Genomic DNA, 23,855 nt, shown 5'->3' with positions numbered 1-23,855 from the left:
AAGCAGCATCGTCCTCAGAATCGTGTGTTGAGTCTTCTGTGTGCCATACAATGGCGTAAGACACTTACACATAGGCCAACTTACATAAGACTTACACTTACATATTTGACAGTTTCATGTTGTTTTTTTTCTTAAGGATAGGGCAATGCTTTCATATACCAAAGGATTTAAAGGCCTATGCTGGTTGGTATGAATTACAAAGAAAGATAAAAACACAATAAACAATAAAAATATATCTATCTAACCATTCTTATAATACATATTTATGCATCTTATAATACATCCATTATCCACTATCTACATCGCCTCTGGACTCTCTTTCCCATGAGCACTATCGACCATTCACAAAATCATGAGACTCATCATGGGACCGTGTAGCATGCCGTGTAGCCTTTAACAGCAGTGTTTTGGGTCACCTAAGCGGACAGTATGGCGGTAGAAACCATCGCACCTGACTGGGAGTTTGACCGTTTTGACGACGGTTCACAGAGTGAGTACAGCGTCCAGTCCTGACCTGTAGTGAAACAACGCGACGTGCTACAGTGTAATACATTAACGTTAGCTTCCAGTGCTAGCTTAGCTACAATGTTAGCAAGATGCTTTACCACTAGGCACCGTCTAGTTGCTGGCACGGAACAAATTTCACTCTTTTTTTTTTGTTCTTTTTTTTTTTGCAAACAAATGGATACCTTTAAACTTGTTTCACTTTTTTAACGTTGCTTCAACGTCCAGCATATCCAGGCCAGTTGTAATGCTAAGGGTTAATATTAAGCGACATCTAAGTTAGCTAACATTAATCACCGCCATTAGCTACAGCTGGTCACTTTGACAGCCTACGACACTTGAGGAATTTTGACTGTAGCTAGTAGTAAAACAGCACGAATGGCGGAGTGTAACGCAAACTCTAGTCCATTAAAGCACACAAAATGAACAGTGGTAACTTTATGTTACGAAAGTGTTGTTGTTTTGTGTGTCAGGTATTCAGTGCACCCCCTAAATAAGACCTGCTGAAGTGTCTTTGATCAAACCCTTCACCCTACAGAAATACACACAGAGGTTCAGCTGAAGAACTACAGCAAATTTCTGGAGGACTACACCTCCCAGCTGAGGGGTATCGAGGAGGCTCTGGATGACTCCATCGGAGATGTGTGGGACTTCACTCTAGATCCCATTGCCCTGAAGGTAAAACCCTAGTGACTGTACATGAAACTAGAAAAGACTGACATTGTTTTTACACAACATACTCACAACACTTGTACAACTTCCTTCTCAATACCTTCTACTGTCTTTCAGCTTATCCCATATGAGCAGTCATCATTATTGGAGTTAATTAAAACAGACAACAAGGTAAATAAAGACAAACAGAATCTATAATTTTTAAGTCTCATATCCACAAAGCTTTTCCTTTTTTTCTTTTCTTTTTTTTGATGAGTATTATTTGGTCTTGTGTGCAGGTGCTGAACAAAGTCATCACAGTTTATGCTGCACTTTGCAGTGAAGTGAAGAAGCTCAAGTATGAGGTAAACACGGTCAAAAGGGTGCATTTTGTGCGATTGGTTTGTGTTTTTTGTCATATCTGTACGGTGGCCGACAGGGGCAAACGCACTGCAGCTTAATGAAATACAAGCAAATAGGCAAAACACAAGCAAATTAACGAAACCCTTTCATTAATTTGACAACGTATGCACAGCATTTAGCAAATACACACAACACATCCAAATACACCAACACGCTGTAAATATTAAAACGATGCAAAAAGAAAAGCACACAATCCCAGAAAACAAATGCAACAAAAAAAACGCTGCATCCAGTTTAAGCAACGGAAGGGGTTTTTTTGGGGGGGGGGGGCTTTTCCGCTTTTATTTGATAGAACAGCTAAGTGAGAAAGGGGAGAGAAAAGGGAAAGACATGCAGGAAATTGTCACAGGTCGGATTCGAACCCTGGACCTCTGCGTCGAGGCATAAACCTTTCAGTATGTGTGTGCCTGCTGTACCCTTTGAGCCAATCCAGCCTTTTTATTACCATGAGTTTACAGACATGTCTCTGATTGAATATCACCAGTGACCTGATCCAATAAACTAGAGACACCCACCAAACGAGAGAAAACAGATCTCATTTACAGTCCATGATCTCAAAGCAGTTACACACCATTTCACAACAGTACACCGTATACCGTTCTGAGATTGAACGTGCCCCTGCCCTCTCTTTCCCACTCTCACCTCCCTGTGGGGTATAAAATCCAGCTTTTTCCAAGTTGCGCTCCCCCTAGAGGCTTGGAAAACGTCTGATGTGTAATCTGGATGCAGCATTTTTTTTGTTGCATTTGTTTTGGATTATGTGCTTTTCTTTTTGCGCGTTTGTGTATTTGCAGCATGTTTAGAAATGCTGCACATGTGTTGTCAAAGTAATGTAAATGTTCTTAATTTGCCTGTGTTTCGACTATTTGCGTGTGTTTCATTAGGTTGCAGTGCGTTAGACCCTGTTGGCCGCTGTATATCCACCCTGTTTGAAGGATATTGCATGTATCCTTGAGGTCTAAGAAATGTGTTGAAGGTATTCCCTCCTTTTTTAAAACACTTGCAAAGCCGATTTTAAAATTATTTAAAATTTAGCATTGTTTACATCCATGTGTATTAGCTTGTAGTCCCTGCCTTTGCTGGCACATTGCTGCATATCATGATGTGTTACCACCACCTGTAGCTCAGTGTAACACACTTGGCAGGACTGTATCACATCCCAAGATGAGCAAAACAGGGACTCATTTACAAGTGAATTGGCTCCATGGCGTTACTAAAGGTCTAAATCTCCAGGGGAAACCATTTAAGCAACATCTCTCTGAACAGATGTTTATGTCTTTGGTTTTTGTTGTTCTGAGAAATACTGATTCTCTCTCCTGAATGTATGTTCCCTTGCAGGCAGAAACCAAGTTTTACAATGGCTTATTGTACTATGGAGAAGGAGGTAATCAGCTATTACTATTTACATATGTTTGTCCTACACGGTACACAGTGCTTCTTGATTTAAAAAATTAGACTCTTATGTGCATTTGTTTTGCAGTCTCTGACACTAGTGTTGTTGAAGGAGAGTCCCAGATTCAAATGGGCAGATTTATCTCATTCCTTCAGGTAGGCAATGAATATGTTCTGTCTTGATGTACTGTAGTTTGGAATCCAGAATACATGTTGGTTTGTCTCTTTGTCTTTTTGTAGGAACTGTCCTGTTTTGTGTCGAGATGTTATGAAGTGGTGGTCAACATTGTTCATCAGCTGGCTGCCCTCTACAACAGCAACAAGTAAGATCCATCAACTGAAGCAAGATACACACTGAATGTCCTGTTCTTGTTGGATTGGCTCAGATACCCACATTGTCAAAAGTGCCTTTGTGCACTTCACAACGTATAGCCTGCATTTCTGGTTTAAGTACTTATTGCATGTCTGGCTCTCTTACAATGCAAAAGAACATGTGCGAAAGCATTTCTTCTCTCAAATCTTAGGGGTGCAACAAAAATCATTGACTCGTCAGGTGTCCATTTCCAGGTGGGTTTTAAGATTTGGTTAGGTGTATTCATGTCTTTAATCTCTTTTCTCTATCTCATCTATCTAAATATTTCTTACCATGTCTCTTTTTTGGTCCCTCTGCAGATAGTGTACGAACATCTGGGGGAGTTGTTGGTAGTTCTGCTCACACTCGATGAGATAATGGAAAATCATGGCACACTAAAAGATCACTGGAAGATGTATAAAAGGTTAACACACACACACACACACACACACACACACACACACACTTAATTACTGAAATATGTATTAAATTTAGTTAGAAAAGCAAAACACTGGGTGCCCAAATAGCTCAGTTGGGAGAACTGGCGCCCATTTAAATAGAGACTACTCCTCAACGCAGCGGGCCCGGGTTCAACGCTGGCCCTTTGCTGCATGTCATTCCCCCCCGCTCTCTCCTCTTTCATGTCTTCAGCTGTCCTAATCTTAGAAGAAAGAAAAGCAAAACACAATGTTAGTAATATGCAGCAAAATGCATCTTACTATTTAGCCTAATTTCTATATATACCATAAGTATAACATGATCAACAAAATTCTTGCTTTCATTTTAACTAAAATGTTTGTACTATGATCTGACTTGGAAATATTTTGTATATTTCAAGCATTTCGTGTGTGTGTGTGGTGTGTGGGGTGTGTGTGTGTGTGTGTGTGTGTGTGTGTGTGTGTGTGTGTGTGTGTGTGTGTGGTGTGTGTGTGTGTGTGTGTGTGTGTGTGTGTGTGTGTGTGTGTGTGTGTGTGTGTGTGTGTGTGTGTGTGTGTGTGTGTGTGTGTGTGTGTGTGTGTGTGTGTGTGTGTGTGGTGTGGTGTGTGTGTGTGTGTGTGTGTGTGTGTGGTGTGTGCTATCTATCATTAGTTTCATCTTTTTAAACCAGATAGTAGTTTATGATTTTATAAATACTTGCTTTAATATATAATTCTTCTGGGATATTGCTCTTCTGTAATTAAATCCTCCTGTTGTAGGTTGTTGAAATCTGTGCACCATAACCCGGGGAAATTTTCCATTCCTGAAGAGAAGCTGAAACCATTTGAGAAGCTTCTGCTCAAGCTTGAGGGACAGATGCTGGATGGCATGATACTGCAGGTGACCTAATTTCTTTCAGGCCTTTATTCATTTGAGGCTGAGGCGTTTTTATTTTTGTGCTTGAATGCAAATAGGGATCAATATCTCAGCTGTAAGCATAGGTCATTTTAACAATGAATAGTTGAGTCAACAAATTCCGTTCATGTCCTCTGAGCAGCATTAATCTCATGATGTTTACGACTGTGTGACAGGCCTGTGTGGAGCAGAGGTTCGATGATCCTGGGGAAGGAGTAGCTGTCGCCAAAAACAGTGCTTTTGCTGAGGAGTTTGCCTTCAACATACGTGCCATATTCACAAATGTTGAGTCCAAAATTGGTCAGTTTCTCTTGTCAGGATAAACGGGTTTCACCTGACTTTCCTGCAACTTCCAAGTGAATTTAAGGTGGTTGTTTTTTGTCTGTATTGTTTTCAGGTGAACCGTCAGAGATTGACCAGAGAGATAAATATGCTGGTGTCTGTGGTCTCTATGTGCTTCACTTTCACATCTTTAGGTGTGTTGACAAAAAGTTCTACAAGGCACTGCTCGACGTCTGTAAAAAGGTAGCTCAGCGCTCTCTGCCTGCCTCTTTTCTCTATCTGCGATAACCCTCCCTCATCTTTATTTTTTCTTAGTCTCGCGTAATGGAAATTACTCGCTCACATGTATTTGTGTCTGCCTTTTCCTCTAGGTTCCAGCTGTCACTCTGACTGCGAACATCATCTGGTTTCCTGACACGTTCCTCCTCGCTAAGGTTCCAGCCGCAGCTAAACTGATGGATAAGAAGAGTCTACAGGCCATCAGAGCGCAGAGAGACACCTACCTGCAGCAAAGAGCTCAGTCCCTAACAAAGTCAGTGTGGACGGAAACATTTATTTAGTTAAATTTAGATTTCTAGATTGACAGAATCTGATTGTTTCTGTTGTCTTTTCAGGGATGTTCAGTCCTACTACGTGTTTGTAACTTCCTGGATGATGAAGATGGAGTCCATTTTATCCAAGGAGCATAAAAGCGACAAGTTATCAGAAGACAGCCATGTCTGTAATGTCTTTGTACAGGTATTGACTGACAGTATTATCCACTAACAAGGACTACATAGTAGGACATGGCATTCACATTTTTCTAATTCTTCTTCAAATACAGCCTTAAATTCACCTAAGATGCATTAAATATCCTCAAAAACAGCTAAATACCTGTGTTGTGTTTATCTGAATTTCATAAACTGACCACACAAGATGTAAAATGTGGTGAGCTTTTACGTTTCCTTTGTGTTTCCTGTCCCTCACAGGGCATCCTGTATGCATACAGCATCATCACCATAATAAAAACCACCATGAACATGTACATGTCCATGCAGCGGCCCATGACCAAGACATCTGTCAAAGCTCTGTGTCGACTGGTCGAGTTGCTGAAGGTGGGTGTACCTTTTTTAAAGTGTTTCCTTGCTTTTCACCATTGTCTGTTTTGAGTAAAACTAATAAGGCCAATGCGTGTGATGTTTCTGTCCTCTCAGGCTGTGGAGCACACATTTCACAGGCGGTCCATGGTCGTAGCAGACTCTGTTTCTCACATCACTCAGCAGCTGCAGTCACAGGCCCTCAACGCCATCGGCATCGCCAAGGTAAATACAAACATGCACACTTGAGGGAGTAGCAGAGGAGTTGAGACACAATTAATTGTAATTAGATGTCTAACTTTATTTTGTTGGTATTCCCTTAAGAAAAGGGTGATCTCTGAAAAGAAGTACAGCGAGCAGCGGCTGGATGTGCTGTCGTCTTTGGTGCTGGCAGAAAATGCTCTGAGTGGACCCAGCACAAAGGAGCGACGCCTAGTGGTGTCTCTGGCACTGTGTGTCGGCACGCAGCTGGTACGTGGGAACAAGTCGGGGGCTGATAGGATACAACACTTCTGTGTCTTTCATTTGAATCTTAGCTTGACAGAAATCTCTTCCTGTCTTGTAGAAAACGTTTAAAGATGAGGAGCTCCTTCCACTGCAGCTTGTGTTGAAGAAGCTGGATCTGATAAGTGAGCTGAGTGAGAGGTGAGATTTGGTTTTGACTTAATCGTGTTGAACAAAATGTTTTTCCCCAGTGATTAATCCTCCAGGCAGTGGAAAAAATGTTTTAGATGCTGCTGCTTGGTGTGGAGCCAGTGTTTAACCGATTTATGGACAGCCAGTTGTTGTGCTGTGATGTTTTAGAGGCAAAGATCTTGCAAAGTAGTTTTGAGAACAGGCTAAAACAAACACTTCACATAGCATTCATTCATTCATCCCTTTGGCAGGTGACTGCCATCAAGTATCTGTTGAAACCATAGGTGGAAAGAGTACTAGAATATTGTGCGCAAGTGTCAAAATACTGTTCCTTTAAGGACATTTTACAATAATAAATAGGACAGATGGCTGCCTCTCAACTGGTTAACCTAAACTTTTACAACATGTACCTCTTCCGGAGTGTCAGCTGAGTGCAGTGTCCCATGATGGGTTAACGTTTAATTGGAAATGTACCCTGTACAATTTTATTTTTTTTGCAACAAATAAAATGTATTAAAAAAGAGAGAACACGCCTGCTGATTTCTTCTGTTCCTTTCTCACAACTTAACAACTTTAATGTGACTCGTTTCTACTCAGTAACATATGTGACTTAAAGTTGCAAAATATGATAAAATGAAAAAGTACTTAATTAAAAGTAAAATTACCAATTTCATTAAAGTACAAAATCCACCCCTTGTAGTTACTGGCATCTGACACTTGGATGCTATTGTTGGACCTTGTCAGAACTACAGTATGTTGGCATGAGTCCTTTCATGGAGGCAATTTGTCGTTTTCTTTGACCTACTTTAAGAGTCTTAAGTAGACATACTTAGGGACTGTTTTCCTTTGTTTCTCAGGGTCAAGCTGCAGTGCAACTGTAGTTTCCTTTACTGGCACCGAGCTGTGTTTCCCATCTACCTAGATGATGTATACGACCACGCCGTGGATGCAGCACGAATACACGTGAGACTGATCACACACATGGTCTTTCTATGAGATGTTACATGGCCAAGACTTGTAACCCTGTTTTGGAAAAATTATTACCAAAAGACGACAAAGGGATCACTGGAGTCACTTTAACAAACTTTTACTTACGCAAGGAGCCAATACACTGCACCCACAAGGTACAGCGATTGAATGAGATAGAATGAAGAGCAACTTTGTCAGTCTTTGCTTATACATTGAAATTCCCCCTCCTTTCTCCATGGTTACCATGTCCCAAACAGCTGCACTATCTCAAAGCTCATTAAAACTACTCTACCTGACATGGGAAGATAGTGAAGCAGTCAAGTATCTGGAGGGAGGAAGTCTAGCCAAGTTATTTGAAGATAAATGTGAATAATGTGACCTTGGGTGTTTAAGACAAGGATGGCTAATGTAAGTGATGCAAAGAAAGAGATATTCACTTTAACAGTTACATTTTTCTAACACCCTGTCTGTAAGGATCACAGTTTATAATCACTTTAAGAGGAAACCCCCATTGTTTTATGAACCTTTGAAGTTGTGATTTACTGCTTTAGCCCATGCATGGATCTTCTAATTAATTTGATAATCTATTTGTTAATAGTTTGCTTTTAATGTTTCTCTTCTGCTTGTGTTTGATTGGCTGCCTGGATGATGTCTGTGATTGGTTGGAGCAGTACATGTTTAGTGCGCTGCGGGACAGCGTGCCGTCCATGTTGCACGCCAAACACTTGGAATCCTGTGACCAGTTACTGGAGAGCTACGACAAGGAGATCATGGACGTGTTTAACGAGGTGAGAACGGACGAAATAAAGTAGCCAGGTAAAATAAAGATGGCGGAGGGTAAAGTGAGAGGCAGAAATAGACTGGTGCACGAGCGTCGGGAGGTTTGATTTAAATAATTCTGTATAAATCAAACCAATGACCAGCGCTGCAGTCACACATCGCTGTTTCAGGGGTACATTTGTTAACCTTGATCTCACTCATTCTGGCTTTTTACTCTTGTAGCACCTGCTGGACAAGCTGTGTAAGGAGATTGAGAAGGACCTGCGTCTCTCTGTTCACACCCATCTGAAGCTGGACGACAGGAACCCTTTCAAAGTTGGCATGAAGGACCTTGCCCACTTCTTCTCCCTCAAACCCATCCGGTTTTTCAACCGCTTTATCCATATTAAAGGTGATGAAAAACTGTCCATACATCTGCACAAAAGGGCGTAGTTTTCATTTCAACATTGGGCCGGGGTGGACACATTAAGTGAGGGGTCTAGGGGTCCAATTTGTGCCTTTTTGACAACCACTTCTGATGGCTGATCAGATGTTTTTAAGACCTTTGGTGGAATCTTACAATTTGTACAGCCAATTTTGAACATCTTTGTCATTTTCTAATAACATCTGCTGCACTTATTTGAATGAACAAGGATCCATCACATGATTTGTTTCTATCATTCATCTTGATGTAAATTGAATGCAGACTAAAAGGTGTTTTTTTTTTTTTTGTAAGAGGATTAAACAATTTAGGCTGAGGTGCCCTCTGAGTGTTGTCTCTGTTTCAATTGCAACTACGTTTGTTTAAGTATTTCCTCAAATATGAATGAATCTGTGTGATGTCTCACTGACAATGATTTGTGTTGTTTTGTTATGTCCTTGCAGCCTATGTGACCCACTACCTGGATAAAACGTTCTACAACCTAACCACTGTCGCTCTTCATGACTGGGCCACCTACAGTGAGATGAGAAACCTCGCCACGCAGCGCTATGGACTTACCATGACAGAGGCACACCTGCCCAGCCAGACCCTGGAGCAGGTCTGTGTGCTCACACCCTACACATCATTTCAATTAAAGCAACACTAAAGAGCTTTTAGTGGGTGGCAGTCGTTTTGGGGGTGGCAGTAGCTCAGTCAGTAGGGAGTTGGGTTGCTGGTTTAAGTCCCCATACAGACCTCCTGGGCACTGCCCCAACCACTCGGGGCGTCTTTCCATGGGCAGCCGTTTAAACGCATTACAGGTTGGACGTGGAATTTTCCATTACCGTTGTAGTCTCATTGGAACTACAGATCCGCTAAACGATCTAGCAAACTTGCATAGTGCCGTTATAGCCGGTGGAGGGCCGTTCACCCTGTTAAAGGTTGATGAACCACTAAAATGATTTTGGAAATATTATTTTCAGGTACATTGTTTTGGTGAGATGTTTTCCAGATTGGGTACCAGATCTGTAGTTCAAATGAGACCTAAGAATAATGGTAATGAACTATTCCACTTCCACTCAAGTGGTAAAGTTCTTCAGTGTTGCTTTAAAGATGTAAAGGTGATAAATGGTTGATTTCTAAGTGGATCCCCTTGTTTGTTCACATCAGGGTTTGGACGTTCTGGAGATCATGAGGAACATTCACGTTTTTGTCTCACGCTACCTTTATAACCTCAACAACCAAGTAAGAAATGTAGCCTCCATATTCCCCTTCTCTCTCTTGAATCAAGCACCTGTTTGTGCATTATATACAGTTGTTGCTTTCCAACAGATCTTCATAGAAAAGGCCAGTAACAACAAGCACTTGAACACCATCAACATCCGTCACATCGCCAACTCCATCCGGACCCACGGCACAGGAATCATGAACACCACCGTGAGTATACACAGAAGGCAGGGTATTTTTGAACTTTTTTTCTCTCAGATATGGGCGTATTGAGGGTTTTTGGCCTACCTGTTGCACATCTTTTCTCTTTTTATCAGGTGAATTTCACCTACCAGTTCCTGCAGAAGAAGTTCTACATCTTCAGTCAGTTCATGTACGACGAACACATCAAGTCCAGACTCATCAAGGATATCCGCTTCTTCAGAGAAACAAAGGACCAGACTGATCAGAAGGTAAGGAAAGGCTCAGTCCAAATTCATTCATTTTACCACACCAGATACACAAACACACACAATAGACCAATGGGGAATAGTGCAGGGGGGGGGAAGTGTTAGGCTTTAGTTTGGTCAGATGGTTGTTGAGCCCCAACAGGTGAGAGCTGGGAACTGAAATCTAGTAGTTAACGATTGAATGAACCTGCCAAATGAGCATGTTAAGACACAGACTTTCAGTAAATCCAGGGACTCTTTTTAGATTTTCTGTTCCTGGAACCAGTTAGCTGTCTAGTCCCCCTGAAGTTTCTGTTTTTAATAATACTTTGTCATAATAACTTGGCTCTCTGCCACCAGTTCCTGTTCAGCTGTAGTTGTCCATGTTTTTGTTGCAGTATCCATTCGAGCGAGCGGAGAAGTTTAACCGCGGCATCAGGAAGTTGGGCATTACTCCTGATGGACAGAGCTACCTGGACCAGTTCAGACAGCTCATCAGCCAGATTGGTAAAAAAAAAAAAAAGCATGTTGCTCTGTTCTTGGCATATAACCTGCTGGCAAATGTAAACCAACACCAATTTGACCACCTTTTCCTTAAGGTAACGCCATGGGCTATGTGCGTATGATCCGTTCTGGAGGCCTCCACTGTTGCAGCAGTGCTATCAGGTAAAAGCTGTTGTGTATGTTTTGTAATATGAATGTCTGATAAGATGGTCTTGGGCTGAATCTGAATTATTTAATGACTTAATTCTTGATATCTCAGATAAGAAGTATTTGTTAGAGTTGCCCTAAAACCTCCAAGACTGGAAATCCAACTTTTTGTGTATTGCATTCTTTTGATAATTTGTTGCTTCTTTGGGGGGTACAGAATGTTTCAGTAAAAACAAGAAAAATGTCTGATATTTGGTGGAATCTTGCCATTTGCACACCAACATTTGAACATATTTGTCATTTTCTAATCTAAGCATCTACTGCACTTTTTTAAATGAAAAGGCCTTGAGCTGAATCTGCCTTAAAGTCTCTGAAATGTGATTAACTGGATATTTTATGTAAATATTAGGTTAACAATATTTTCTCTTTTCTGTCATATCTCACTAGTATGCTTTTTATGTCTGTCATCTCCAGGTTTGTCCCCGACCTGGAGGACATAGTCAACTTTGAGGAGCTGGTGAAGGAGGAGGGACTATCGGAGGACACCAGGAAAGCTGCTAGGTAGGGCATTTGAAAACCCTGCACTCATTAATGTCTTTGAATTACAACTTGCATGTATTTTCTTTCTTTTTTTTGTGGATATGTCCACAAAATTTGGGTTATTTTAAATCTATTTTCAGTTCCTGTAGGTGTTTGGGATAAATATTTCTGTCAAGCATACAAGATACTCAAGGTATTTTCGTGTAGTACCATTTTTACACTTTCAGGGGGCGCCACAGCTAGAGAATATGTATCGGAAACATCACCCGTGGTTTTTGCAGTTCTTCTTTGATCTTGTGGGTCCTTCCCAGTGTCCTAGATTCAGTGTTGGGAGATCTGACCAGCAACTCTGCAGAGGGGACAGAGTACTTCAAGATGCTGGTGGCGGTGTTTGCACCCGAGTTTCGCAGTGCCAAGAACATGCACCTGAGGAACTTCTACATGATTGTACCCCCACTGGTCAGTGTCGAGACCTTTCTGTGTCTGCTCTTTCCTCTGCCTATTTGTTTTTCTTTACCTCGGCTCTCTGTTTTTAATGGATAAAAAAACACAAATCTGGCCCATAGACGGTGAATTTTGTGGAACACTCCATCAGCTGCAAAGAGAAACTCAACAAGAAGAACAAAACCGGAGCTGCCTTCACAGATGATGGCTTTGCTATGGGTGAGTGGAGGGATCAGCTTCATGCTCCGCACTAGTTCTGCTTTGTGGCTGTTGACTCACTGTCTTCTTCCTCTCTAATACCCTCGCTCTCGCAGGTGTGGCGTACATTCTGAAGCTGCTTGACCAGTATCTGGAGTTTGACTCGCTGCACTGGTTCCAGGCCGTCAGGGATAAGTACAAGAAAGAGATGAATGCTGTGGTGAAGGAGCAGAGCGTCCAGTCTGCCAGCCAGGATGAAAAGTTGTTGCAAACTATGAACCTCACTCAGAAGAGGCTGGATGTCTACCTTCAGGTACAGTGCCTGTTGGCATGTCAAAGATGAACACACACCCCTCTTAACTGGGGGATGTTGACAGGAAGTATAATGTTGTCATGGAGTCGATGAGTTTTTTAGCCTAAATGTATGACGTTTTGGCAGCGTTAAACGTATGCTGATTTTGGCAGTTCCTGTTTGCAATGTATCCAAAGTGGATTTATGGATGTTTAGTCACGATGAATGTAAGAGATAATATCCTCGGTAAGTGTAGGTCAAAATCTAAACAAATTGGTTTTAAAGTACTTTAATTGCCCCAATGAGGTGTGTGTCACAGACTCTGCCGCTGCTCCAGCTGCTGACTGTGGACCAGCAGGCCGTGCTACAATAACTCTCTTCCAGCTGTCCCTTTGTCCTCACACAGTATCTTTGTCTCTCGTCTCTCCCGTGTCTCATGTAAAATAGTTGTTCATTCTGACCTCTTTGTCTTCCTTTTCCCTTCAGGAGTTTGAGCTGCTCCACTTCTCATTAAGCAGCGCCCGGATCTTCTTCAGAGCAGACAAGACTGCAGCCGAGGAGACTCAGGAGAAGAAAGGTTAGGTGGTGTAATGATTAATGGAGTCTTTAATTATGCAAAACCCCCCTGTTATATAGGCTTTTTAAAGATGACTTTTTTCATAGAAGATAGTACCCAAATTAATGAAAAGTGAGGTCAGTGTATCTTCATCCTCCTCTACATCTCACAAAAAACTAACTTGCCATTTTTGTTTTTTCTTTTCCCACCAGAAGAAGCTTCCAAAGCCGGAGGTACCACCCCCACTGAACCTGCCTCAAAGTGACCCTCCAGATCAGCGTTCACAACTTGAGTACTAGCAAATGAGGGGAGTATGTATGCGCCTGGCCAGAGGAGGAAGTGTGAAGAGAGGATCTCAAGCAGCAGATTGCACTGAAGTGTGTGTTCCGTTCAGGGAGAAACGACCGTAAACTGGATGAAACAAAAGCCAATTGAAGGATATTGTTTCTCTTTACGTCCCATGACAAAGCAATCATCTTCCTTAGAGAAAAAATGTGTGCTTAAGTGCTACTGCAGGAAGTGTCTTTTTCTTGTTTCCATACTACAGAAACATCAACGTAACATCCCCTCAGCTTTGAAGTGTTTGCAACATCTAAATAAATTCAGTTTGAATTTGTAGCATTTACGCAAGCGACTGCAATTTGAAAAGGTCAGGTGGTGTAACAAGTGGAAGGTAAAGTGAATGTTTTCCTCTGCCACGCTGCCTTTTGATACTTCTACCTCCAGTCTGGATGGACTGGATCATTGTTCTATAGTAGAAGCATCAGCTTTATGTGTGTCCTCTAATCAGAGACAAATTCAATCAATAATTGATTTGCATTTGTTTTAATTTCCATACTTTATGTCCAATGTAATAATTGTGATTGTTCATGGCCTTTAATGGCTGCCATGTTGTTTATAATCCCTCTGTAGATTATAGCACAGTAACGAAGACTTCAATGTATAATGTTGTTTCTGTGCCATATTTGTCTGCTGCTAGTTTTTGTTTTGTCCATTTTTATACATTGTATGAATGTATGTGCCTTTCTAAACTGGATACCTGTTCCATAACGTAATCCATTTAGAAATAATGCATTTAAACACAAGATTCTGGATGTAGCATAGTACAAGACTTTAATTATTTCGCTGCAGCACTGGAGAGGTATCATTACATTTTTATGTCCCAATTTTATATTGATCAACATGTGGTACATGTGAAAATGAGGCCATAATTTGGTCTAAATTACATTCCATGAATTGACTTACTGAAGATAAAGTTCTATTAAGTGTTTGAAGAGTAATAAAACTTGCACTTTCAACAGAATGTCTCAATCATAAGTTTGTAATGGAAGCCTTTAAATTCAGTTAAGATACTGCGAAAGGTTTAAAGCACAAATAACATGCTCGAGCAACGTTGGGTCTGGATGTCTCCCGATGTAAACATTAGATCTGTGTACTAGAGAAACTTAATTGTACACTTTTGCATGCAAATTTGTACATTAAAACTGACTCCAGGAAATGGAGTTCTAAGTTAAGGGGTCCCTGAGTTTATAAAAGCAATATACATACATACATACGCACACACACAAAGTGGTTCAGGAAAGCCTTTTCTGCTTTAATACAAAGAAAAGCAGCTTTTTTTAACTTCAGAAAATACAAGTTTGGTCTGGATTTTTCTTTTTTTCTCTCCTGAATTTGTCATTTTTCCTTTTCCTATGAAATGCTGCCATTTACTGCTGTTCAAACAGCTTGAATTGAAAGACATCCCTCCTTTTGGACTCAGAACTTGGGATGATCTCCAGTTTTATTTTATTTTTTTCTTGTTTTATTTGGCTGAGAATCAGGCCTTTCCTTAAATGAGATTTCAATGTGACACCCTGTCCAGCAGATCCAGAAATGTCCTGTTGCGTCCACATATTGCATCCATGCTCACCTCATAAAAACGAGGTACAAGGCAGGGCAAAATTTCTTCCAAAATAGATGTAATATATATATACATACATATATATATATATATAGCAATCATATATACACAATCGTACATACATATACTATTTTATGTGATGCAACAAAACAAAAAATGTACACATTTCTTACAAAATTGTAACAAAGACTGGAAAGTGTTTTGTTTGCTCTGGAGCCACGTTGTGTTGCGGTTTAGCCTCTGTAGTCTCCCAGATGTGTGTCCATGTTCAACTGGCACAGAACTCACAGAGAGAGACGTACAGAGGGAGAAACATGTATGAGACAGAAAACAAATATGTGGCGGTGCAAATACAGATGTTGGAATCAATTAAATGGAAGGAAGAAGAAAAAAAAACAAATAGAAAAAAGGTGAGATGCATGTGGAAAAGTTGCATGAACCCCCTGAAATCATAAAAGAATGAGAAAGAAAATGATCACGGAGTGTTCACATAAAAAAAAAAAATTCACAAACAAATTTTGTGTTCTTTTATTACTAAATATAGTGCAACAATAAACATTGCATTTCTTTCACCCTCCCACTTGCGTCTGAGGATGTTAACTTTCCTTGCCATTTTCTCCGTTTTTAACTCATGGCGAGGCGTAAACCTTGTTCTGTCACTGTCCTGTGCCACAAGGTCAGTCCTCCTTTCTAAAAGAAAACAGGCTTCAGATTCAGAGGCGTAAACATAACACAGACCCTGCTCGAAACAAGACGAAAAAACAGGAGGAACATAAAGAATAAAAACAGAACAAGTGTTGGTGTTTTGGGCAGCATGTAATTTTGGAAAGGCAGGGCAGTTTTGATGGTGGCGACAACCAGTCAGATAGCCAAATCCTCGAGGAATAAAAACAAGCTGTGTGAGTCACAGCGCCCCTCCTGGACAACCGTGCTGTGTGCAGGAACCGTTGCGGCCCTTTGGACTGGTCGGGCCTTAGAAGGCCTGCTGGGCTGGGTTGTAGTTGAATGTTGTTGGCACGTGAGGCCTCTCTTCCAGCTTGTCATACTCCAGATGAAATTCCTTAGAGATGCAGACAATTTTTTATTGTCTCTAATCCACAACAAAAGCCAGTAGAACGTGATGCCACTTAGCCAGGTAATGAAAGTACAGAGAGATTCTTACCTTAGCTACTTTTCTCCAGTTAAGACAATCAAAAAAGTAGTAGGTTCCCCTCTCGTAGGCGTTGGTCTTCAGCGTAGGCTCCATGCCAGGCGCCCTTGTTATCCAAACCCTCTCCTCTTTGTGGTACCTCCAGTCCCGGTTGAAGCTGGAGAGTGAAGTCATGAACAAGGAATAAGAGAAAAATGAAGAACCCCAGTGATTCACCTACATCTTTACCCCCAAGAACCATGAAAACCCCATCAATCAAAGCTTAAAGAAGGCAAAGAGGATGGAGCAACTGACAGCCCGCCACACACTTTTAAATTGATTTCAAAAGATCTCTGAACACTGTCCAGACCATTATCAAACTTAAATTATTTCCAGTGGGAATTTATAAGAGTAATGCTAGATAACATTTCTGCAGCAGTTTAAAGTACTCACAGCTCTACTGCTGCCAGAAGCTGTAGCAGGTCTCCACCGTTCATGTAGTAAAGGTAGAACAACAGGTCTTCACCGTATCGTGCCAGTTTAATTGCAGCCAACTGGATGCAGGACAGCAAAGAATAAGGAGAATTAGTTTGGTAAGGACATTTACTACCTGAAGACTGCAACCACTTATTGGGGCACTGCTGGCTGTGAAGCTCATAATTACCTTGTCCCTTATGTGGATATTTGTTAAGTATTCAGACGGAACGTGGAAGTCTGAAAAGGCAAGAACACGCAAGAGTGACTAAAACAAAGTTATTACAAGAAGACTTTTTTATATTCCCTGTCATGCCAATGGAGAGACGTGACATGTTTTTTATGTTTACACCATTAAAAATCACGACGCAATACCAAAATGGCCACGTGGTAATGTTTTGCCAGATCAGATCTCATTGCTGGTTGAATGTGTCCCCTCTTGGAATGATCTGCCAGCTGTTTTGCAAATCAAATCCTATTGATACTGTTATAAGGAGTAACAGTAAAAACTCCCCTTTGGTCTATGTCAACCTTCAAATAAAGCAGCAGCAGAGTGCAACATGAGTGCTCATGCTTTACAAGTGTAGATTTCAGTAGATCATAGAGCCAGTTCCAGGAAGGTGTGTCGCTAGATATCGGTCCCTGACAACCTGAAATGTCTTCACACTGAAACCCTGAAAGCTATCCAGGACCGCCAAATAATCACCTAATTAAAAGGTAATTATAAGAGATTACAAAGTCATCCTCCCCCACATAATTCACATTAATGTCTTACCAATGTCTTGAGGTCGACAAGGTGACGAGGCCCAGGGAGAGGCGAACTTGGGGTACAAGTTTCTGTCAGGAAAGAAAGTTACCGTAAGTTCTTGCCACGATGGACATCAACAACAACATTGGCTAGACACATTTCAGCAGACAGTTACGGTACAAACTAACAAAACAATAACTATTCAAACCAAAAGGAAAGAAAGAATATTGAAAAAGCAGGAGGGAAACGTCACTAGTGGAGTGTCTTTGCCCTTGTATGATGGTTATTCTGAGCAAGGGAATTTAACTATATATTACATAAATGTATATTTGAATGCTTTTACGATCATCAACATGAAGCTAGTAGGGCTATGGCAACATGAAGTGAAATTATTATTTATCAAGTTTGCTACTGATATTTTACTTTTTCTGGCTAATAGTTGTTGTGTGAAACATAATGGCCCGTACCAGTTTGGCATCTTGAGTCGGTTCCACATAATTTGTCATTTGTGCTCTACTGATTATTACAATATTCAGAGCGGAATCTTGTTTGCAGTGAAAAAAAACCCAAAACAAATACATCAGTATGGTCGTTTGGCTTCAAAATTGATACGGTTAAATATGTCTCACGTTAATATGTCATATGCTTTTTACCCTTCTGGAGGCAAAAATGGTTCAATGAGTCTTGCACAGAGAGTGCATGCCAGAAAAAGAGCCAAATCTATCCCAGTTAACCCTTGGGTTGTCCTCCCGGGTTAAAAAAACAGACAAAAATTTGACATTTTTGTCCCTTTTCAACTTTTTTTTCAGTTTTCACTAACACCCCCTTACTAACACTAGTTTTACACTACTTTTTGGAATCCATGGTCAATAACCCTCCTTTATATAGAATTATACCTACTATTTGAGTTAAAAAAGCAGAACTTATGAATTATTTTGACTATTAGTTAAGATCAGAAGAACGTACAGATGAGTTTAGTCAGGAATGAAAGTGATCAATTGTATTTGTAAAGAGCGTTGTGTGGAATCCAATCCATTTTTTGGTGGTAATTTGGTTAAAAAGAAACCCATTTTTCAGATATAGACATTTTTTAAAGCGGTCAAATTTGACCCGAGGACAACAGGAGGGTTAATGATGGCATCCAAGTAAAAAGGGTTAAGTAGTTCCTGTACAGATCAAAGGCAGAGCTCAACTGAGACGTTTTAGGTGAAAAGGAAAGCTAGACAAAGGACATTGTAACCATCTGTGCCTGCGACATGTATTATACAGTAGGCCATGTAGCATTTACATGGGTGACTGAGTTTCATTACTGGACTATTGATTTATTTATCCCATATCCTTTGTTGGACAAATACCTACTGGCTAATGAAACCCTAAACGTTACTGTATTTAGGGTAGAACAGCTGTCTTACTCTGGTGAGTTTAAGTTGAGTCCCAGTGTCGTGAGGTCACTTCCTAGCGCCAGATGGACCATCCCCGGATCGGTCTCTGCTGCCCGGATAAACATCAGCAGGCCGATCATGCCGAATTGGTCGGTCACCATTCCTGAGGGAATGTTCGTCACCCGACCTGCAGCAGCAGGATAATTCAGAGTTCAACAGACCGCTGGAACTGGGCTGTGAACTACAGTTAATACTTACCGTCAATACATTACCTCCATATTTCTAACCCACACTTAGTGCACGCACTGGAGAGCAAACCAAGCCAATTATTTTGTTTAACAAATGATGGTCACAGACAGACTAATGGAAGGATGATGATGGTCTGTATCATACTGAACATATTCTTTTTGGTTTCCTCACTGCAGCCTATCCAATAATTATCTAACCCCAAATGCAGGGTAGAGAGCCCAACTGCCTCACCCAAGTTGTGCGATTAAGAAGGGATGTCTCAGTGGAATTGGAGCGATACGATTGGCTGAGAAGTCTCACCATCGGGCAACACCTGGATCCCTTTCTTCTGGTTGTTGTTCTGTGCTGAGGTCGTCTTGTCACCGGGGAACTTCGGCCCATCTGCATTGGATGTGCTCTTGCTCGTGGAGTTCAAGTTCTAGAAACAAAAGAAAACCAGCTTCACACACAGACGAATAAAACATGCACGAATGCATAATAAGTCATTCTCTTTGATGTGTAACCTCGACGCACACCATTTCCCCATTTATCCTGTCAGATTGTGTGGTAGGGGGATCAGTGGCTCACACTTACAGTTTTGCTGTCATCGCTATTCAACGAGGGGTCCTTATAGTTTGGGCCAGGCAGTGCGGGGAAGTCCTCGTTATGGATGGAGAAATCTTGTGTCTGTTCTGTTGATGGCTTCGTCACCATGCCAACTTGATGAGGAGGAGGATGATGATGATGATGATGATGATGATGATGATGATGATGTGATGATGATGAACACAGTAAAGTAGAGATTATAATTCCCCAAAGTGTAATTGGCAATAAATCACAACAAAAGGGTATCACAAGCTATTCTGGTATCTGCAGACTGCATTAAAACAAAAGCCTTGGCTAGTATTATGAACCCAATCAAGAAGCTAATATCTATTTCCTCTCCTAGGGGTACCTACTTCCTATAACTTAACGTGTGTAAAAAATAAGACACTTTCTCCGGCCTAATGGCCTACCATAAGGAGCCCGTCCAGCCAGTGGGTTGAGCACCGGTGTTGGGTTTCCCGTCCCTTCTCTCCGACTCCTGTCTGCTAACGCAGGGAAGTCTGACAGATCCAGTCCCGTTACATTTTCACTCCCATCTGCAGTAATAGGAAGGTTAGGAACTTGTAATATGTACCGGCACCTTCAACTGAATTTACCTGTTTAATAATGTGTGGTTGTATTACCCTGTAAATGTCTAAAAAAAATAGCCCTCGCCTAAGTAACAACTGCTGACCAAACACAACAGCTAATTTCTAGTCGGTACTCACCGTCTGTTTCAGCAGTCAAACATGAATTGATACAATGGTATTGCCATTACCGTTTTTCCAGAAATTAAATTCACCCAAAAAATACAGATTTTTCAAAAGGAGCCAAATCAGTTTGAAGTAGTGTGCTTCCTGCTTCAAAAGGACACTGATCACTGCATTTTACATTGGACACGGTCGTCTCATCCTGTCCACAGCTCAGTCTTTTATGCAGCTTTGTGTATTTATACAATGTAAGTTTTACTGTGTTTTTTGTAAAATTGAATTCTGTACATTCAATATAAACACAGATACATTCCAGGAGTGTTTTGTCTGACAAAACCCCCAAACGAATGATCCCTTGGTTGACCCACCTGGGTTAAAACACACTAACCTGTGCCATTGAAGATGGTGCTTGATAATGAGTTGTTCATCCCAAACGCCTGATTGCGGTTCATACCAAATCCTGACATGCTGCAAAGATTTAAAAAAAGAAATAAGCTTCCAATCATAAGTTGTCCTTAAATTAAAAAATTAAAAATAAAAGAACACCTAAATCAGGAAGCTCCGTCTACCTGTTTATGGTGAAGGGCTGGCGTGCTGGCTGCTGTTTGGGCATACAGATGATACTGGGCGAGCTGCGGTTGGGGCTGCCCAGCCCCGAGCTACCCATACTGTTGGTCCTGCCGCTCAACCCGATGCCTTGACCGACCTGAGAGTGGTTCAGCATGTTCCTCGTGTTCATCGGCAACGTCCCCCTGTTAAAACATCAGGTCTGATTTTGTGGATTTCAATTTTTGGTTCATGTCATATCAACTGCCGTTTCTATTACCTGGTATCTTTTATTGTTATAAACCACACACAAGTATGTATCAAAACGGAGTCTGCAAACTCACAAAAAAAAGTGAACAGCTTCATACACACCTGCTTGGTGATGGAGGGGTATGGAGGGACATCGTGGGGACACCGGTTGTGGGGGTGATATGACTTGGTAGCTGCGTGCCTTGCGTTAGATTTCTATTTAACTGAGGTGTGCTGTTCCCCATGCCCCTTACCGAGAAGCCGAGCGCACCTGCGGGAAGACGTAGAAGAAAAACGCGGAAAATCAAAAGCTATCAGACAACCCAGAGAAGATGAATCTGCAATATGTCACGTTGACATTCAAACTTTCAGAAGGTTTCACAGTTTATTAGCAATAGTTCCCCATAAATACCTGCTATGTTTATTGCACTCATGCTCACAATTGTTGAACGCAAGAGCTCTATTCACTCAAAATATGTTGCATATGAGAAAAAACAAAACACTTACTTTGTGGACCGTACAAACTTGCCCCAAGTTGCGACAGCTGACCCGACGACGATGGCGAGGGAGAGGGCAGCATCTGAAGGAAAACATTTGAGGACTGGAAAGAGTAAGATAACTAGAAAATGTCTCCTCCGATGTTAACTCAAAAGGCATGACAGATGTGTGCAGATATGTTGGCAAAACTCACATCTTTGTCCGACCGATGTGGGAACATCGACGGCTGGCTGTAATACATGTTTTCATCGGTGAAGTCGTTATCGACCACCTCGACGAACTCTACAAATTTCTTTCTAGCACCAAACATGCCTTTTGTCACCTGAAGAGAGAGCAGAGTTGCTGTTAAAGATGTGCAATAAGTAAAAAAGTGGACAAAATAATATCAGTGACGATCACATTTCTAATCTAAATACACAGAGTCCTCTTCAAAACCTATTGTTGAAAATATCTGTAATAAATCTATTTATTTATATTATTAATTGTTCCATGTTTGAACCTTTTTATTTACAACAATTGACAGCATTGCATTTATTCTGCACCTGGCTCTTCCAAACCTTGACTGACACTAATATTTAATCAACTTTTCATACATAGGACACAGGGTTTTCTGTGTCCACATTTAAATCAAATGGGGGAAAAAATGCATCAACTCATTTCATTGTAAATTACTGACATATTTGGCATCTTGGGGTTGTTAAAATAAAGTTTTGAACAGCTTTGTGTCTAGTTTGTCATGATGTACAGTCACAATGGAAGAACATGTTGAACTTTTAAAACAAAAACTATCTCATCCATACCATTATTACATTAGCCAGCTGACAGCAGAACTAACCGTTAATGTCCTCCCTGTTTAACTACTTTGGGGTTTTACTTTGGCTTAAATGCTGTACCTATTTTGACACTGCTAAGGAAATTAACAGCAATGCTAACATGCTAGTTAGCCAACACTAGTGTAGTTAGCCAATGTTACCGGGCAAGGAGCTTGTAATCAATCTGGGTTAGCTTAGCTAACTTAGCTTAACGGCAGCTCGCAAGTGGGCTGCCTTAACAACGAGCTGGCTAAGTACCACGACATAACAATACCTTTTAACTCCAAAAACACCCCGACTAAGCAACCAAGCAGCAGTCACTATAAGGCAGTAATTTGGGCCCTCTCCGCCTCCATATATCCTCGGTCAGCTGTCTGTTTTCTCGGCACGGTTTACGCTCCGTTTGCAGCAGCAGCAGCAGCGACAGTCTGCAGCAGCTAAAGGCTAAAGATTCGCTCCGTATCGAAACGGAGGAAAACAGCGACCTACATTGCGCATGCCGAAGGCTTAATTGTGAACCGGGCCGATTGAACAGAAATAGAAATAAGTCAAATATCCTCACCGCATCAATTTCCCTTCTCTACGTTAGATCCAAGATGGCTGTGTATATTCTCAATCGAAAGAGGGATAGCCTTTACCCTCTGACCTTACAACCTGCTGACCACTTCCGTACACAAAACTCAACATGTCAGAAAGTCATCAGTTCCACACAGGGTGCTAAATAAAAGAGCAAAAAATACAATAACCAAAGAAAATGTGTATATTTTTCAGTGAATATGAATAGGGACACCGCTGTCACCAGAGCCTCTACCCCCCTCCTGTGACCATAAGTTGTCTTGCATTGTGAAAAGGTGTGTAGTTCATAGACTATAAAAACTAGGTGTAGTTACAGAAGAAGCTTCTTTTTATTATAATGTTGGAATATCAAGATAATGCTGATTTCTTTAACTTAGTTCCTCAAAACTGTTAGATTGGCATCAGAGTCATGTTTTTGCTGTTTTCTCTGGGAATTACTAATAACTCCTATGGGGCCCCTAAAGCTCCCAGTTCATTGTATCACTTGTGTAAAATAAGCCCATCAGGACTTGTTTGCCCAGGGGCCCCCTGGCAGGTTTATTTGGGTTTATTGCTAGATACTCAAATAGTTACGGATATACATGTTCTAAAATTATCACATTTGGATTGTAGTGACCATAATGTTGCTGCCCTCTATCTTTCTGGTTAAATTATACTTTTACTTTTTAAGTGAAGCTGAAGAATGGCAGTAGCCCAGTCTGTAGGGAGTTGGGTAGGGAACTGGAGGGTCCAAGGATTCAAGACCCCGTTCCGAGTGTGGAATGATAGCTGGAGAGATGCCACTTCCCCTCCTTGAGCAAGGCACCATGCTGTTACAGCACTGGCAGCTCTGAAATCTCTGCATTTGTGCAAGAAGGGTCCTGAGCATGTGTGTGTGTGTGT

At 41.2% G+C, this 23,855-nt stretch overlaps 2 protein-coding genes across 8 annotated transcripts; one reads left to right on the top strand and one right to left on the bottom strand.

The window, feature by feature from the left end:
* Positions 1-303: 303 nt before the first annotated feature.
* On the top strand, positions 304-14,436 carry washc4 (WASH complex subunit 4). Of its 2 annotated transcripts, none has more exons than XM_032523489.1 (33): positions 304-490; positions 1,043-1,182; positions 1,294-1,347; positions 1,455-1,520; positions 2,917-2,962; positions 3,059-3,126; positions 3,211-3,293; positions 3,495-3,537; positions 3,643-3,746; positions 4,519-4,639; positions 4,831-4,954; positions 5,052-5,179; positions 5,308-5,468; positions 5,551-5,674; positions 5,905-6,030; positions 6,130-6,237; positions 6,337-6,483; positions 6,578-6,657; positions 7,506-7,611; positions 8,289-8,405; positions 8,620-8,788; positions 9,262-9,416; positions 9,968-10,042; positions 10,130-10,234; positions 10,342-10,476; positions 10,851-10,959; positions 11,052-11,118; positions 11,578-11,664; positions 11,955-12,102; positions 12,210-12,306; positions 12,402-12,598; positions 13,064-13,154; positions 13,349-14,436. In XM_032523489.1, exons 1-33 carry the CDS (start codon positions 430-432, stop codon positions 13,396-13,398), a joined length of 3,492 nt encoding a protein of 1,163 aa, XP_032379380.1. In that variant the 5' UTR covers positions 304-429; the 3' UTR covers positions 13,399-14,436. The 2 variants fall into 2 exon arrangements, with proteins under 2 accessions (XP_032379380.1, XP_032379379.1); XM_032523488.1 differs by having other exon boundaries at positions 13,346-14,436.
* Positions 6,493-23,226, bottom strand: cnot2 (CCR4-NOT transcription complex, subunit 2). 6 transcript variants are annotated; one of them, XR_004333065.1, is made up of 17 exons: positions 22,960-23,226; positions 21,779-21,907; positions 21,595-21,688; positions 21,211-21,358; positions 20,862-21,044; positions 20,681-20,760; positions 20,014-20,139; positions 19,592-19,716; positions 19,319-19,436; positions 18,800-18,956; positions 17,415-17,476; positions 16,830-16,879; positions 16,619-16,719; positions 16,199-16,343; positions 15,787-16,096; positions 13,304-13,309; positions 6,493-6,505 (listed from the first exon to the last, which is right to left on the bottom strand). XR_004333065.1 is itself a non-coding variant. In XM_032523491.1 (15 exons), exons 2-15 carry the CDS (start codon positions 21,893-21,895, stop codon positions 16,010-16,012), a joined length of 1,593 nt encoding a protein of 530 aa, XP_032379382.1. In that variant the 5' UTR covers positions 21,896-21,907; positions 22,960-23,226; the 3' UTR covers positions 14,707-16,009. The 6 variants fall into 6 exon arrangements, 5 of the variants coding, with proteins under 5 accessions (XP_032379382.1, XP_032379384.1, XP_032379383.1 ...); XM_032523491.1 differs by lacking the exons at positions 6,493-6,505; positions 13,304-13,309 and having other exon boundaries at positions 14,707-16,096; XM_032523493.1 differs by lacking the exons at positions 6,493-6,505; positions 13,304-13,309 and having other exon boundaries at positions 14,707-16,096; positions 21,595-21,667.
* Between the last annotated feature and the right edge of the window lie 629 nt (positions 23,227-23,855).

This window comes from Etheostoma spectabile, chromosome 8 (assembly GCF_008692095.1).
Source record: "Etheostoma spectabile isolate EspeVRDwgs_2016 chromosome 8, UIUC_Espe_1.0, whole genome shotgun sequence".
NCBI lineage: Eukaryota > Metazoa > Chordata > Actinopteri > Perciformes > Percidae > Etheostoma > Etheostoma spectabile.
This window is presented reverse-complemented; position numbering and strand designations above follow the sequence as displayed.

What these genes read in the sequence shown, in the direction of transcription:
- washc4 (XM_032523488.1), top strand. Translation starts at nt 430, where the DNA reads ATGGCGGTAGAAACCATCGCACCTGACTGGGAGTTTGACCGTTTTGAC. An exon ending in GCCCTCTACAACAGCAACAA is followed by an intron (nt 3,294 to 3,494) that starts GTAAGATCCATC and finishes CTCAAATCTTAG; the next exon opens with GGGTGCAACAAAAATCATTG. An exon ending in TGTGTGTCGGCACGCAGCTG is followed by an intron (nt 6,484 to 6,577) that starts GTACGTGGGAAC and finishes CCTGTCTTGTAG; the next exon opens with AAAACGTTTAAAGATGAGGA.
- cnot2 (XM_032523491.1), bottom strand. Translation starts at nt 21,895, where the DNA reads ATGTTTGGTGCTAGAAAGAAATTTGTAGAGTTCGTCGAGGTGGTCGAT. An exon ending in AAGTTTGTACGGTCCACAAA is followed by an intron (nt 21,359 to 21,594) that starts GTAAGTGTTTTG and finishes GTCTTCCCGCAG; the next exon opens with GTGCGCTCGGCTTCTCGGTA. An exon ending in ATATCCACATAAGGGACAAG is followed by an intron (nt 16,720 to 16,829) that starts GTAATTATGAGC and finishes TCCTGCATCCAG; the next exon opens with TTGGCTGCAATTAAACTGGC.